General features: G+C 36.0%; 3 protein-coding genes across 3 annotated transcripts; 2 read left to right on the top strand and 1 right to left on the bottom strand.

The window, feature by feature from the left end:
• The first annotated feature begins 2,838 nt into the window (after window positions 1–2,838).
• On the top strand, window positions 2,839–5,999 carry LOC143918798 (uncharacterized). The gene is made up of 4 exons (XM_077440866.1): window positions 2,839–3,180; window positions 3,251–3,420; window positions 3,490–4,625; window positions 5,509–5,999. The coding sequence occupies exons 1-4, from the start codon at window positions 3,017–3,019 to the stop codon at window positions 5,884–5,886; spliced, it is 1,848 nt and encodes a 615-aa protein (XP_077296992.1). The 5' UTR covers window positions 2,839–3,016; the 3' UTR covers window positions 5,887–5,999.
• Window positions 5,923–7,616, bottom strand: LOC143918799 (TELO2-interacting protein 2-like). The gene is made up of 5 exons (XM_077440867.1): window positions 7,046–7,616; window positions 6,855–6,977; window positions 6,634–6,789; window positions 6,336–6,557; window positions 5,923–6,255 (listed from the first exon to the last, which is right to left on the bottom strand). The coding sequence occupies exons 1-5, from the start codon at window positions 7,541–7,543 to the stop codon at window positions 5,992–5,994; spliced, it is 1,263 nt and encodes a 420-aa protein (XP_077296993.1). The 5' UTR covers window positions 7,544–7,616; the 3' UTR covers window positions 5,923–5,991.
• Window positions 7,617–10,386: 2,770 nt separating this feature from the next.
• LOC143918949 (transmembrane protein 181) lies at window positions 10,387–14,304 on the top strand. The gene is made up of 13 exons (XM_077441078.1): window positions 10,387–10,586; window positions 10,738–10,895; window positions 10,965–11,068; window positions 11,136–11,294; window positions 11,361–11,463; window positions 11,535–11,688; window positions 12,348–12,428; window positions 12,530–12,629; window positions 12,709–12,836; window positions 12,906–13,055; window positions 13,125–13,227; window positions 13,307–13,531; window positions 13,607–14,304. The coding sequence occupies exons 2-13, from the start codon at window positions 10,747–10,749 to the stop codon at window positions 13,735–13,737; spliced, it is 1,587 nt and encodes a 528-aa protein (XP_077297204.1). The 5' UTR covers window positions 10,387–10,586; window positions 10,738–10,746; the 3' UTR covers window positions 13,738–14,304.
• The last annotated feature ends 1,034 nt before the right edge of the window (window positions 14,305–15,338 follow it).

The following is a 15,338-nucleotide window of genomic DNA, read 5'->3' as shown; positions in this document are numbered from 1 at the left end:
AATCTATTGCGACGGAGAATACATTTCTCACGCTCAACCATTGACGTCATCTCAAGTCGAAGAACACCTGCATCCATTAAACTAAATCGAGTGGAACGACGCCAAACATTCGAGCATATTCCACCCCAACAAACCAAGCAGAACGACACGAAGTCGAAGAACACCTGCATCCATTAAACTAAATCGAGTGGAACGACGCCACACATTCGAGAAACTTCTACCCTAAACCACATTCCTCGCATAACTTGCACACGTAAACACCACGTGCACTTCTCGGAACCAATCGCCAAACACAAGTCACGTGGATCCCCAAAAACAATATAAAAGGAAGTCCATCCCAAACAACTTCAGTCGACCCACAGCAACAAGAGTCGACACACAGCAGCAGACCAGTCAACAGGCAGCAGCCACCACGACAGCAGTCGACATCCAGCATCTGAACAGCTACCACTACACTACCCTACAATGGAAGAACGCTTGCAACTCAGCCGAATGCCGAGCCAGCAACACACTGCCATATCCAGAGACATCTGAACATAGCCGGATCCAGAGCAACGACACATTGCAGATCCAGCGGCCCGCACGACACCAAGTCAACAGCCAATAGCCGTCTCGAGAACACTACGATTCCAGCTGCTTCAACAACATATTTATACACTTGTATATTCAAACAATAAAGTACCTTATTCAAACAAACAGCAGTATTAACTACTAAAACACAGACGAACTCGTCTATAATACATGGCGGACTGGTGGTGAAAAACACCTTCACAACTAGATCAGTCCCCATATATTCTTTGGTACATTATATGGACGTATTCATACTCCATTCGCGCATGCGCATTTACGCATTCATGCGCGTCCATATAGAATGTACCTAAGAATACTATCCGCACTTGCATTAAACCTGCAGGATACGGGTCGTGCTGGATAGGTATGAGCAGACCTCTAAGCGGCACTGGACTGCCGCGACCAAATATTGTTTGAATGAAATCGTATGAGATAGAACGCACTACAAGTGGCGCGATACTGAGCGTCAAAGTTGCCTTTTGTACCAACTTTGATCGTCATCTAGTGCAGAGCATCATAACCTGTGCACCGCGGTAATATGTGTTCTCCGAACAGCACTTCGGCCTAATGCGTGAGAGTGAGATCGCGTGTGAGGGAGAAAGCCGATGTTAGTTAGTGTTTTGTCCCTATGCATATACGGAATAACTAGTGACTGCCAATGAAATACATATGTATGTACGTAGCTGACAAACTCTACTAGTCGTAAATAATGTGTGCCGCGAATTTCCAAAGGTTACGATGCTCTGATCTAGTGCGGTTAGAGCTTTAGGGTGAAAAATGTAATAAGAATAAAAAAAGTTATCCAGCAGAGCACCACAATTTTCTGTGTTCCAGGTGAAACCTTGTTGCTTTACTGTGCTCCTACTCAAAACTTCGCTCGATTTCAATTACATACTTTCAATAATTATCTTTTTTTGTTTCGCTGTGCAGGAAGTGGGGAAACTTTGAAAGATTTCTCCACAGAAGGAGTTTCCGATTTTTATCTACTAAATCCCATCTTATTGATTGCTACTTTCCGGTGCCGTTTTCGCATTACTTCATAATTGCAATTATTATCATACAATAATTTATTATAACACTACAGATAATTCTAATATAAAACAATTGAAACATTTCCTTCAGGGGTAATCTGTTAATTTTGAAACACTATTTTTATTATTTTTTTACATCGAATCCACCTATCTAAATAATGTATTTTATATGGTGTAGGAATCTCGTCATCGTCATCGTCATCGAAACATTCGAGAATATTCCACAACAACAAACCACATTCCTTGCAGAACTCACACACGTAAACAACCCGTGCACTTCTTGGAATCAATCGCCAAATCCTTCGAGAATGATCCACCCTTCACACTCGAGCGGAACGAAACCCAGACGACGCATCCCTGCAGCCATTATATTAAACTCAAGCGGAACGCCCCTACCAGTCGAGCAGAACCAAAACGGTCGAAACACGCCGCCGCCATTAAACTACATCGAGCGGAACGGCGCCAATCGTTCCAGAAAAGTCCACCCCATCGACAAAAGAACATTCCTCGCTTACGCATCAACAAACCACCACCATGGGTCAGGTGATTCCAGAAACACTATAAAAGGAGGTACAACCCAAACAACGCCAGTCGACCCACAGCAGCAAGCGTCGACACACAGCAGCAGACCAGTCGACATCCAGCTCCTGACCTGCCACCACTACACTACGCGGACTTGGAAGATCAACCAGCCGAACGAGCCAGCAACACACTGCCGTATCCAGAGACCTTCAGAACATAGCCGAACGACGAGCCAGCAACACACTGCCGCATCCAGAGACCTTCTGAACATAGCTGAATGCCGAGCCAGCGACACTCTACCATATCCAGAGACCGCTGAACGCCATACTTTTGCCCAAATATAATACCTTTGTACAACCATAGGCAAACAATAAAACTTTATAAAACAAGCACAACAGTGTTTCGTTAGGCCGGGATACGGTCAACACATCGCTACCCCGCCTACAATGGTAAACGGACTACTAGTCATATGTGAAGTCACAGGATAACCGGTCGCCCAATTTTTAATTTTTGGCCAGTTGTGTGACCAGTTTTCGGTGTGACCAGTTTTCTCGTGACCAGTTTTAGTGTGACGGGTTGTCCTGTGACCGGTTCACATTTGACTAGTAATCACCGAACCATTTTATATACGCTCCTGCCCATCACATTAGTTATCCAAAATAAATAAACAGAATGGCCGATTTTTTTTAAGTTTTGACCATAAAAGTTATTTGACAGTTCTGTGTATTTGAGTTTCTCTGACGTGTGATTGCTAATTGTTGCTAATTGTGTTAATTCACATATCTTATGCATGTTTTAACTTTTTGACAAAAAGCCTTTTGTTTTGAACAAGTTTTGTATTTAAAAATAATTTATTAATAAAATTCTTAAACAATTTCTAAAAAAAATCTCAAATGGAACTGCGACATGCTCCTTTTGATAAAATGCAAGAAGTCGCCCGCGTCCTTGAGGAAGCTCAGGCATGGAAATTATTGATGGCTTACATTCCCGTCGACCTAGACGTTAAGCCTGATAATGACACCAACTTCATACCAAAATACACTTCAGAGCACATATCGTTAGTATAACAAATTTTGTTCATACGATTTTTTTATTCCTTTTTGCATTCGTTAATTGTCGATTTTCAGTTTGATCGAAACCGAAGGTAGTAAACAAAATCGCTATTGCGCCGAAATACTTTTCGACGAATGGGGAACGTCCGGCAAAAACAGACCAACTCTCATTCATTTATTCAAATTATTGAAGCAAGCGCAACTTTACAGAGCGGCTGATATTATTTCTATCAATTTACTGGATGGTTTGTATTACTTTAACTATGAAAAAAAATTTAAATACTTCAATGATTATCAACGATAAAATATTTCAGGAACTGCAGCACCGCGACCTCTAACCGGTCCACCTTCTGTAATACCAACAGACTTACATAAAATCTTGGCTGAAAGAAGTATAGACAACAAAAAGATAGAAAGCATGCTCGATAACATGTCGTACCCCAACTCGATCCCGAACAATCAAACATTCAATGAAAACTTAAACCATAACATTAACGAAAATAAATACACCGAAAGCGATATGATTAAATTTTCAGTAGCTCATCAAAATAGTGCATCAACGATCAGTCATAGTGCACACATACCAGCATTGAGTATGTTATTAAATAATAACCAAATTGCGTCTGAATCATTAACACAAAATGACACAATGCACTCAAACATAATTGAATCTAAAGCGTCTGAAGATGGTTCTAAAGAGACTCAAACTTGTGACATTCCTAATATTAGTATTTTACTAGGAGCTGCATCGCAAGATACCTTTGATTTACCAAATTTAAACGCATTACAAAACAGTGCAAAAAGTCAGATTTTTACAGAATCAGAATACTCGATGGAAGACAATAATGTATCGATAAACATGCCAATTTTAAGCGCACTTCAAAATAGTGCCGAAACACGGCATTTTACAACGACGTCAGAATTTTCTTTCAACACCAAACTACCCCATTACAAATACGAAACTTTAGAACAAGTCACAAATTACTTCGACAAAGAAATTCGCAGTGAATCTAAACCGATGCTTCCGTGCGAAATCGGTTCCGGTGGATTCGGAATTGTATATTTGGCAAACGGTTTACACGAATATCCCGTGGCAGTGAAGAAATTAAAAAGCATCCAACTGTCCAAAGACGGCCTCGATGATTTAGTAATACGACAGTTCAAAACAGAAGTTGAGATACTATCAAAATATAAACATGAGAATATTCTACTGTTACTTGGCTACTCTTGTGATACTCCAAATCATTGTCTAGTATATGAATTCATAGAGGGCGGTAATCTAAAAGACAACTTGGCTCAATCAGCCGATTTCAAATCACAAACGAGAATGAGCGTTGCACTCGGAATTGCAAAAGGTATTGAATATTTGCACTATGGCCATAGTGATTCTCTAATTCATAGAGATATCAAAAGTGCTAACATTTTATTGACAAAAACATACATTCCAAAGGTAATTATATTATTAATGCAGGTTCATAGATGTAGAATAACCTAGATATGCCTTTACATACAAATTTCGTTAGAGATCTTGTCGCCACTATCTGAGGGGTGCGGGGGGTTTAACTAGCGGAGAAGTGGTGAAAAAAAAGGAAGGAACGCAAAACACGCAGTGGTCAGTAACCAGTTTATGTACATATGTACATGCACTGAAGTTTTATTTTATTGGACACTCCGCGTGACAGTAATCCAAACTAATAAAGCCATATTAAGAAAAAAATATTTAGCTATACGCACTATTAAACTACAAATGTATGTTAGTATAATAAAACCATCATTAACTGCTACAATATTTAAACATTAGTAACTCCCACAAGGATCAATTTTAAAGCTGACACTTTAATATTTAGTTCATTGTTTGTAGTTTTAAACTTAATGTCGATTTCTGAATTTCCTTCAGTGCCAACAAGATATACGCGTGCATTTAGACATCTGTGGCAGAGGTTGTCGACTGCTGTTCCATCACTGCATATAACACTACATACATCGCGCCGATATTTCATTATATGTATGTTAAAATACTACTATAATTGAAGACATTATATATTAATTCTTACTTATGATATGTGATGCCATCCGCCTTTTTATGTTTTCTTGAGTAATTGTAACACAATTTCACTGAATACGTTGGCATTTTCGAAAAATGTCAATCGACCTTCCGACTTAGAAGCTAACTAGCTACTGAGAGAGAGTGTGCATGATCTGTACTTTCTTTTGTGTGTGCATGCACCAACAGGGTGATCGGCTTAGAGCGTCAGGGCGTATCTATGTATTCTATATCTATGTGCAGGTTTCAATACACTATTAGATATTTTATATGATGCAATTGGTTTCAGTTGTGCGATTTTGGCTTAATACGAATACTGACAGATAGCAATTCGACTACAAATATTGTGGGAACAACGGCGTATATGGCACCTGAAGCAGTCAGAGGTGATATTTCAGTGAAGATCGACGTGTACAGTTATGGTATCGTTCTATTGGAGATTTTAACCGGTTTACCTCCGGATGACAAAAACCGCGATGGAAATGACATACTCACGTACGTGCAAGAAAAGTGTCCGAACATGGGCATTTCCACTCTTTTAGATGCTAGAGCTGGTGAATGGAATTCGGCGGAAAAGTTATATGATATAGCTAATGAATGTTTGGAATATAAACGTAAACGGCCTTTCATCAATGAAGTAGTTTTAAAAATTCAAAAAATACTATGATTTTTCAAATTGTATTTTATTTGTACTTATTTTTCAAATAAGATGTTTTCAATACATTTATATATATATATATATATATATATAGTTTATATCAATAAAAAAATGTTAATATTTAAAGTTTTTTTTTAAATGAATCCACGCATGTTTAAATTCTTTTCCAAAATGTGAAATTTGTACATTTTCTTCAGTCAACAATTCCTTCCTTTGATCTCTTGAACACAATTTAAGCATGATCAATAAACAATACGTTTCCAAATTTAATGACACACCTTTACTTATATAGAGAATTTTAAATAGTAGCAAAATCAAATGTTTATCAGTCGAGTACTTCCAAACGCACCATCCATTTTTCAGCCAGCATTCAAGACACTGAAATATATGTAAATAAAACATGAAAATTTAATTTAAATGAATTTTAGAACTCGAGCAACGAGGCTTCAAATACGTACATTTAAATAAAGCGGCCTATTTTTATCTTCAAGTGAGTTGCTAATACAAAATTCCAACGATTCCGTGATTAATTTCAAAATTTTCTTTTTCCACCGAATAGCAACATTTCCATCGAGTTCCATTATTTCCATCATGTATTTCCAATAAATTTTCTTCCTATCATTGTCGGTAAAATATAAATTATTTAATACGGCTTCAACTACATCGTCTATTTTTGACCACTGAAATAACATAGAGAATTAATTTTTAAGTAAATGTTAAAAACGCTGTATGAACAATTTGAAATAACATGCTGACTTGAGTGAGAGCTTTTCTGGTCACAAGAACTGGTAATAATAGCATCAAGCACTCCATTGCTTCACAAAGTATCGGTATTTCATTATAAACAATGTATTTAAAAAGAGACTCATATATGACTACAGCGTATCCCGTCGCATCACAATCATTGTTTTCCTAAAATTAAAATCAGCATTAAATAGTGTACATTTTAATTATACTTAAAGAATAATTTTCCGTACCACATTTCTAAGTACGGCTTGACAGCATCTCATGCCTTCCACTTTATTATTATCTTCGTAATCGTCGATTTGAATAAATATACCAGGAAATATTAACGGAAGTGGGCATTTAATTTTGTACGTCTGAAATTCAAAATCATAATACTAACTTGGTATGATAACATAATAATACGATTTAGAGTATTGAATACCTTCGTCCACGTGTAGAGTATTGTGCGATAACAATACAAAGCGACGGGGTGTCGCTTCCATGCGTCTTTAGTGAGCTTCCTGTGCAACTTTTCCATGCAAGAGATGAATATATCTTTGGCGAGCGTTTTAAACGTCTGGTTGTTTGGTAATTTTTTGAATAAGTCGAGGCCGAAGGAGTCTCTGAAAACTTTGCGTATGGCTGCCGAGTATTCGGAGAAACCTTTGAGTGAGACCCACGGAGTGTCGGAACGCATCTCGTAGAGCAGCAGCAAGACGGAGGCCGCGAACTCGGCGTTGACGCGGCCTCCGCCGAGGCGATCGTCGAATTGCTTCACGGCTTTCACCACCAGCGGGATCCGATCGGCCGTCTTCACTCCGCGCTGCAGCTGCGCCACGTACTCCTGCGTACTGCGATATTCGTCCCACGGCTTGGGAAGCGGTGGCAACGTACAATCGTCTACGAGCGCCGCCAAGCTGAACCAACTGGTCGACTCCATCTCTCCACCTGACACTACACTTCACACTCTGCTGTCAAATAGCGCGCGCTGTTGCTCTCAACACTATCGATATGCGCCATGATAGTACCAATTCATTCATTAATCAATCTATGCATTTATTGGTCTTTCTGAAAGAAATACGTTGAAAAATAAGTTTTCAAATAACCAACCGCAAATTTTTCAACATTTACTGTCATATAAAAACCATTTTTTCCACATCCTCCATTTTGTGCAATCATTTCCATATTTCATTTTCTCAACGCTTTTCAGACTTTTTTACTTTATATTGCGCTTTTTTTTATAACTTGCTATATAATTTTGAAGACAGATAGTGTGTCTTAGATCTTTATGTTTGATCAATAAATTAGGTATGTTAAATGGTAAACGGACTACTAGTCAACTGTGAACCTGTCACAGGACAACTGGTCGCTCTAAATCGATCACTCGTGATCATCCGTCACGCTAAAACTGGTCACGAGAAAACTGATCACACGCTAAAACTGGTCACGAGAAAACTGGTCACACCCAAAAATTTAAAATTGGTCACACAAACAAAAATATTCTCAAATACTTTTTATTTGCGAAATTTTTATTATTATGTTCACAATACATCTTATATCTACATATTTTAATAGCTACTGATCTACTGATCATTTTCTATTTTACAATTTTATTTTATTTGGTTAGTAATCATAGTATTATGTTATTCTAATGTTAATGCACAGCATATTAGGAGAAAGAGCTCAAAAGCCTATTTACAATTGAACATATATTATAATATATAGATGACATATAGAAAATGTTTTACAATGTAACAAAGATAAACAAATAATGTTACCGAAGATTTATTTATGTAGATGAGATGTAACAAGTTCATTATAAAATGACGAATTCACTTTTAGATACCGTCCATATTAAAGATGAAGCCGATGGCATAATCATCGTTCTTGTACAAACATGCAGAATGAATCTCTGGCAACGTCCCATTGGCTCCGAAGCTGAGAAAACAAAACGACCTTCTTTTTTTACATATAATTACTATTGTAACAAGTGAACATAAATAAAGGATCCTCTTACTAACAAAATCAGTGTTTTCATAGACCTCCCCGCGGTGAATTAAGATTAAATTTTGATTTGACATTCGAACTGTTAAAGTGAAATGAACGCTAAAGCGATTGCCAACCTTCTCGGATGCGAGCGATGCGAACGTCAGATGGGCTGACAGATGCCCGCGAACTCCTCGTGAAGACCACAAACAACGGCCACGGCCACGAGGACCTTTGGCTCGAACATATGTCTAGTCGATAATAATAAAAATTTCGTAAATAAAAAGTATTTGAGAATATTTTTGTTTGTGTAAAAAATTTTAAATTTTTGGGTGTGACCAGTTTTCTCGTGACCAGTTTCAGCGTGTGACCAGTTTTAGTGGGTGACCAATTTTCTCGTGACCAGTTTTAGCGTGTGACCAGTTTTCTCGTGACCAGTGTTAGCGTGTGACTAGTTTTCTCGTGACCAGTTTTAGAGTGTGACTAGTTTTCTCGTGACCAGTTTTAGCGTGACGGATGATCACGAGTGACCGATCTAGAGCGACCAGTTGTCCTGTGACAGGTTCACATTTGACTAGTAATCACCGAACCCGTCGTACATACTCACTTAATTTGCGCGAGCAGGATACAACAGGAACAAGAGGAACAGGCTTTTCCTCCCGTATTCTGCGCGCGCACATTAATACGGGAGGAAAAACCTCTTCCTCTTGTTCCTGTTGTATCCTGCTCGCGCAAATTAAGTGAGTATGTACCGTTTACCATGCACCCTTTTTTTTGATCTTTCGACTTAAGATCTTTCGATTTTCGATCTTTGCCTTCCGATATTTGCGTTTTCGGTCGTTTCACTTTCGGTCCCGTGAGGGAGACCGCCCTTTTCGACATATAAAACATGCACAGTAGAAACGATTTTAGACAGCCAGTAGCGTCGCTAAGCTCATGCGGGGGGTGCGGTTTGCAACAGGTGACACCAAATTGTTCATATTGAAAAACGCTAATTCGACATATTCATTGTATGACGGTCCATCAGTGGCTACACGCCTCATTACAATTTCTGTATACATACAGCTTTCTGTATTTATAGAGCTACCGTGAAATCCGTCTGGTGCAGCAATATATATGTATAATCAAATATGAGCCATAATTGGCTTTTGTTAATTGTTTTGTACATAATTCCTGATAAATCAGTGTACATATGTACGTAAAAGTAAGAAGGTAACTGATTCAGTCAGACGGAGACGCAATCCACAAAAAATGTGTGAACTTAGCTTCTTTTCAAGAACTTAGCTTCTTAGCTTCAATCAGTTTTCTCGTGACCGATTTTAGGGTGTGACCAGTTTTTGGGTGTGACCAGTTTTAGGGTGTGACCAGTTTTAGGGTGTGACCAGTTTTAGTGTGACGGGTGATCACGTGTGACCGATCTAGAGCGACCGGTTGTCCTGTGACTGGTTCACATTTGACTAGTAATCACCGAACCCACTGTATACAGGTATTATATCCCCATATCGTTACAGGAGGGTTAGCCCCTTAATTTCGACATGACTAATTTTTTGACCAAGGTCCATCTTGTGTATTTAAAATAATACCTTTATTCATTAAAAATCGATGATAATATTTAATTATTTTTAACCTTCAATATAAAATCTAATTGAATTCTAATAATTTACTAATTATTTAAGATTTTATTTCCCCATCTACAAAAATTAAATTTTATTTGTTGAACAATTGAATACTAACTATACATATTGATATACGCTATTTATACAATTAAATTTGAGCTGTTAAACATCGAGAATAAACATCGAATGGATATTTTATTATTCCCCGCATCTTGTTTATGGGCGTGCGCTCAAAAGACCATCACACCACCCCTTTTGTAAACCGATCGATAACAAATGTCGGCGAGTTATTTGATAACTGAACATAATGCGATCCGTTTTGCCTTACGTTATCTATTTTAAATAATGCCTAGAGCATTTTTATCCTTGAAATAAAAACAGGTAATCATATCCAATTATTCATAAATATACATAAAACTAATGGTAAAATATTGTTCAGAAACGACGTATATAGGTAATACACAAATACGCATATCGAATAAACCCAATGTTTTAAAATATCTGATTGTAATATTCCAAATGATGTCTACAGATTAAAACAATGGATACTTCTGGATTGGGTTACTCTTACCATTTACCATCGAATTCATGGAATCTTAAAATAAGGAGTGCCCTTTCACAATTCAGCGATTTGTTCAGCGAGTTCAATAAATATATAGCACCAGCGTATCATCATGATCGCTGCGAAAGGTATTTGATTTCGATACATATATACAAAATCCAGAAAATTCTTTTTCAAAAATCAAATATCAATTTCAGATCTGTTCAGATGCGATTATACTCGATGCATAAAGGCGAATTCGTTATGGTATTTATTGCATTTTTTGCTTGCTTCGGTTTGGGTGTATTCATTGGACTAGCAGGTATTGAAAGCAAACAATTCACACCGTCGAACTATCAAATATATATTAAAATTGTTTAAAATCACAGGCCCTCCGATAACACTGACATCAATACAGAGAGGATCATTGCTATTGGGAAACCAAAGCACTCTACCCGGTGGTCCTTATGTTATGCGAAGTCCGGCACTCGGAACATACAATCAACAACTGTGGCTGATCACCGAAATCACCACCGACAATAAAGACGGTAGTTCGAAACATCCTGATTGAGTCATTTATATCCGTAAGAATTATAACGAGCATCTTTTTCCAGAAGAGATATTCGACAAAAGCTTCCAGGTGAGCGTTTCAATCGACGGATTAACCGAGGAACATAAGCCAGTGTCCATAATTCATCCAGACGAAGTTCGAAATAGGTCGTATTAGATATAAAATGAATATAAAGCGTTGTTGTTTGCGATGAGTTTAAATAATATATGATTTTCAGGACGAGACATCTTCGCTGCGAAAAACATGTGTGTGATGAATTCACCGTTTTACACTTAGGCTTTCTTGACTATACGCATTACGTGCTTGGAATTAAATTTTATGGCCTTGAAAATTTTCATCAGCTGTATCATATTAATGAAGTTACATTTTATGTGAGTAGGCCACTTTTTTAAAGATTTTAAAGTATAAAATTAAAAGTAGGATTCAATGTGACTCCTGTTTACTATTTTATTAACTGATAGTAATATATTAATTTAAATTTTACTAGAGTTCTTGGTATTTTTCCTGTTTATTATTAAACAAAATGGCCGACTATCGCAGGGGCAACAAATGTAATGTTTTTCCCTTAACCGTTTGCCCGTGGCCGTCTTCTATGGAAGCTTTGGGCGACAAGTCTGTAGCGCGGCTGTCTTCCATAGAATTTCTGAACTTTGCACGGGATTTTGAGCCTTATATGCGCTTATTTCAACTGTTTTAAGGTTCAAAATTGGTTGAATATATTACTGAGTTGAATGCCATCTATTCAATTTGCTTAAAATGAATATATACCAGTCAAAAATTAGTTTTTTAATTAATCCAAAACTACGAGATATATTATGTATTTTATTGTTTAAAATAATACTTTATGTGTTAATTAACATATCTGGTTACTTGAGTAAATATTAAAATCTATATTTAAGGTCGAAAACTCGATTGCCAAATTCGCGAAAAAGGTGCTGCGTACAGGGCTTGTTCGCTATATTTATTGCCACGGGCAAAGGGTTAATCAATGTTAACACAATTTTGATTTAAATTATTGTATTTTTTTCAGTTTAAAACATACAATCCTGCTTTTACTCAAATCGAAATATGGTTTCGCTTTATTTTCTTACTAGGCACGTTTTTCATAACTGTAAGTATATTACCAATTAACTATATATAAAAGTCTGAGGTTACCATAACAGTAATATTATCAAAGGAACACACTTAAAACTTATAAAACCTATTTTTTAGTGCTGGTTTGCACATACTTTAAGGAAATACATGATTCACGACTGGTCGACGGAACAGAGGTGGTTATCGGTACTATTACCGCTTCTTCTTTTGTACGATAGTGAGTATTTTCATCATAAATCTCATAAAACAAGCATTATTTTCAGCATTTATGTATTGGAAAACGTTCTGAATTATAGATCCAATTTTTCCAATGACCTTTTTGGTGAGCTCATGGCTGCCAGGATTCTTAGATGCTATTCTACAGGCGACCTTTCTTAGCGCGCTTTTGATGTTTTGGCTATGCATGTACCATGGCTTGAGACAGGTAGTTGTTTATCGGTATAATATGAATCAACACCAACACTTTTTAACAAAAAATAATATATTATTCTAGAACGAAAGGTGGTTCATGACATTCTACTTTCCAAAACTTTTCATTGTCGGGATGATTTGGCTGTCGGCAATCATATTAGCAACCTGGCAAAAATACAATGAACTTCGTGACCCAACATATGACTATGTCGTCGATACTACACATTATTATGTAAACTTTTTATTTATTGAAAATTATTTACATAAAACCATAACATATACAAACAAAATTGATTTACAGACGCTTCAAGTATTTTTCTTCACGTTTGGAGGACTCTATATTTTATATCTCGTCTATCTTATATTAAGAGCATACACCGATCTACGCAACATGCCTTTCTTTGGTACGTAGCATAACACACAAAGGCATGAATTTAGTTATAATATAGTATTAAACCCGTCAATTGTGATGTTATTTTATAGATATGCGTCTCAAGTGTTTAACTTTGCTAATGTTAACCGTCCTCGGCGTCAGCATTACCGTAACGATCATGAGATTCGGAGCTGGAGTGTTGGAGGATAATTTTGTCGCACAACTTTCGACTCACTACAACAGTTCGGCTCAATTTATGACTTTCTACGGGTTATTGAACTTCTACATTTACACTATGGCTTACGTCTATTCGCCGTCCAATAAGCCACCACATGGTAATTCAAAATGTCTGTATTTTATCCGGAACGTGAATTGTTTAATATTTTTACATTATTTATGTGGTGTTGTAGAAGTTGCCATTACAAAGGATAATCCAGCATTTTCCATGATCAACGATTCTGACGAGGACGTCATCTACGGATCGGACGAAGAAAGCCGACGCCCTCTAAACAGAAGTCACAATGATGACGACAGTGACTAAATATGTACATGTATAAATTCACTCATCGGTGTTTCTAAATGTAATTGTCTTTAACTTTGAAAAGACACGGAGCTCGAACAAGGCTAACTGTTTTAATTTAGTTCACAAAAAGCTACTGTAATGGTAATTTTCTTGCATTAATGTTGTTTGAAAGTATAAAAATATATTTTAATGAATATATTATAATAAATGATTTAGCTTTCATCGTTATAAAGGCAAAAAAAGTTCGATGAACAAAGCAAGACGTTGCACTGTTTATATGTATGTTTACTACTTACTAGTGTCTTGTAGAAAAGTCGACTATAATGAAAAATCAGAGCAAGGCAAAGGAAACGTCTTGCCTATCAAGCTCTGACCTTTATAATTGTATTAAGAATATATGTGAAACAAATAGATGTTAAGATTTAAGTTATGAATTAAGCGTTTCGTTTTATTTCAATGTAAAATGTGTGTTTTTTGAGTAAGCAAATGTTTTGGGTACAATTGACAATGTATTTTACACAACAGAGGTGTGTTTGTTATTTAGATAGAATAATAAATAAAATTTGAGATCTTATTTATTTACATATACATATTTTTTTGTTACATGTTTACATGTATTTTATTATAAATATTTAGTTAGATTAATAAAAATTAAAACATTATCGAGTTTGTATATGTGTATATATATATATATATATATATATATATTGTATTTATTTATTACACACGTACATATTTATATATATATATATATATATATATATATATATATATATATATATATATATATATATATATGTGTGTATAATAGTATTAACATATCTTTTTCTTTTTAAGACTATTTCAATCGACGGAAACTATGAAAATTTGTCTTGATCAAACATAACAAATTCAACGGAAACAATTTTAAATTTATCCAAATGGTAACGTAAGAAAGAATTTTATGATTAAAAAAAAAAAATTAAATCGAAGTCGTCAGTATCTGCATCTGCTTTAAACGTAAACTAAATTAAAAAGTTTATATTTAAATAAATCATTTTTGGATACATATTTACATCAGTCTCTAGTCATTTTACTGCTCAATGAATATAAGCGATTTTTACAAATATACACGCATAAAACATACAACAGTAAAAAACAAAATCATTTATAAACATTTGGGTTATTTCGCGCAAAAACGAACCGAGTTTTAACATAAAGACGAGAGGAATACCAAATGTGAACTCCAATACAGTTTTCAGTGAAATGATTGCAACATAATGAGATTCAAACTATAAATTATGTCAACTACCGCCCCATTCGTGTATTGTATTTCACAATGATTCGCACGAATATACATATTACAAATAAAAAATCATTGAACAATTTTAACTTATAGTTAATTTTATAATACTGAAGTATAATATTGTGTAATGTTTCACCTCACGAATGCGTATGTTAACCTTTGATACGCCGGCGACTCACCTGTGAGTCGCGCATTGACTCAACTTATACGTCAGCGTCTCACAGGCGAGTCACGTTGATTTATTTTTCGATACGTACAATATTTGACTTTAAAATGATTTTACAAGCACCATGTACACATGTACGAACTTTTGATGATTTGTATTTCGAGATTC

Source organism: Arctopsyche grandis, chromosome 11 (assembly GCF_051622035.1).
Source record: "Arctopsyche grandis isolate Sample6627 chromosome 11, ASM5162203v2, whole genome shotgun sequence".
NCBI lineage: Eukaryota > Metazoa > Arthropoda > Insecta > Trichoptera > Hydropsychidae > Arctopsyche > Arctopsyche grandis.
The sequence above is the reverse complement of the archived record's forward strand: the minus strand, read 5'-3'. Positions and strand labels throughout refer to the sequence as shown.

What these genes read in the sequence shown, in the direction of transcription:
- LOC143918799 (XM_077440867.1), bottom strand. Translation starts at nt 7,543, where the DNA reads ATGGAGTCGACCAGTTGGTTCAGCTTGGCGGCGCTCGTAGACGATTGT. An exon ending in TACTCTACACGTGGACGAAG is followed by an intron (nt 6,978 to 7,045) that starts GTATTCAATACT and finishes TTTGAATTTCAG; the next exon opens with ACGTACAAAATTAAATGCCC. An exon ending in AAGCCGTACTTAGAAATGTG is followed by an intron (nt 6,790 to 6,854) that starts GTACGGAAAATT and finishes TTTTAATTTTAG; the next exon opens with GAAAACAATGATTGTGATGC.
- LOC143918798 (XM_077440866.1), top strand. Translation starts at nt 3,017, where the DNA reads ATGGAACTGCGACATGCTCCTTTTGATAAAATGCAAGAAGTCGCCCGC. An exon ending in TACACTTCAGAGCACATATC is followed by an intron (nt 3,181 to 3,250) that starts GTTAGTATAACA and finishes GTCGATTTTCAG; the next exon opens with TTTGATCGAAACCGAAGGTA. An exon ending in TTCTATCAATTTACTGGATG is followed by an intron (nt 3,421 to 3,489) that starts GTTTGTATTACT and finishes AAAATATTTCAG; the next exon opens with GAACTGCAGCACCGCGACCT.
- LOC143918949 (XM_077441078.1), top strand. Translation starts at nt 10,747, where the DNA reads ATGGATACTTCTGGATTGGGTTACTCTTACCATTTACCATCGAATTCA. An exon ending in TGTATTCATTGGACTAGCAG is followed by an intron (nt 11,069 to 11,135) that starts GTATTGAAAGCA and finishes TTAAAATCACAG; the next exon opens with GCCCTCCGATAACACTGACA. An exon ending in TAGGCACGTTTTTCATAACT is followed by an intron (nt 12,429 to 12,529) that starts GTAAGTATATTA and finishes CCTATTTTTTAG; the next exon opens with TGCTGGTTTGCACATACTTT.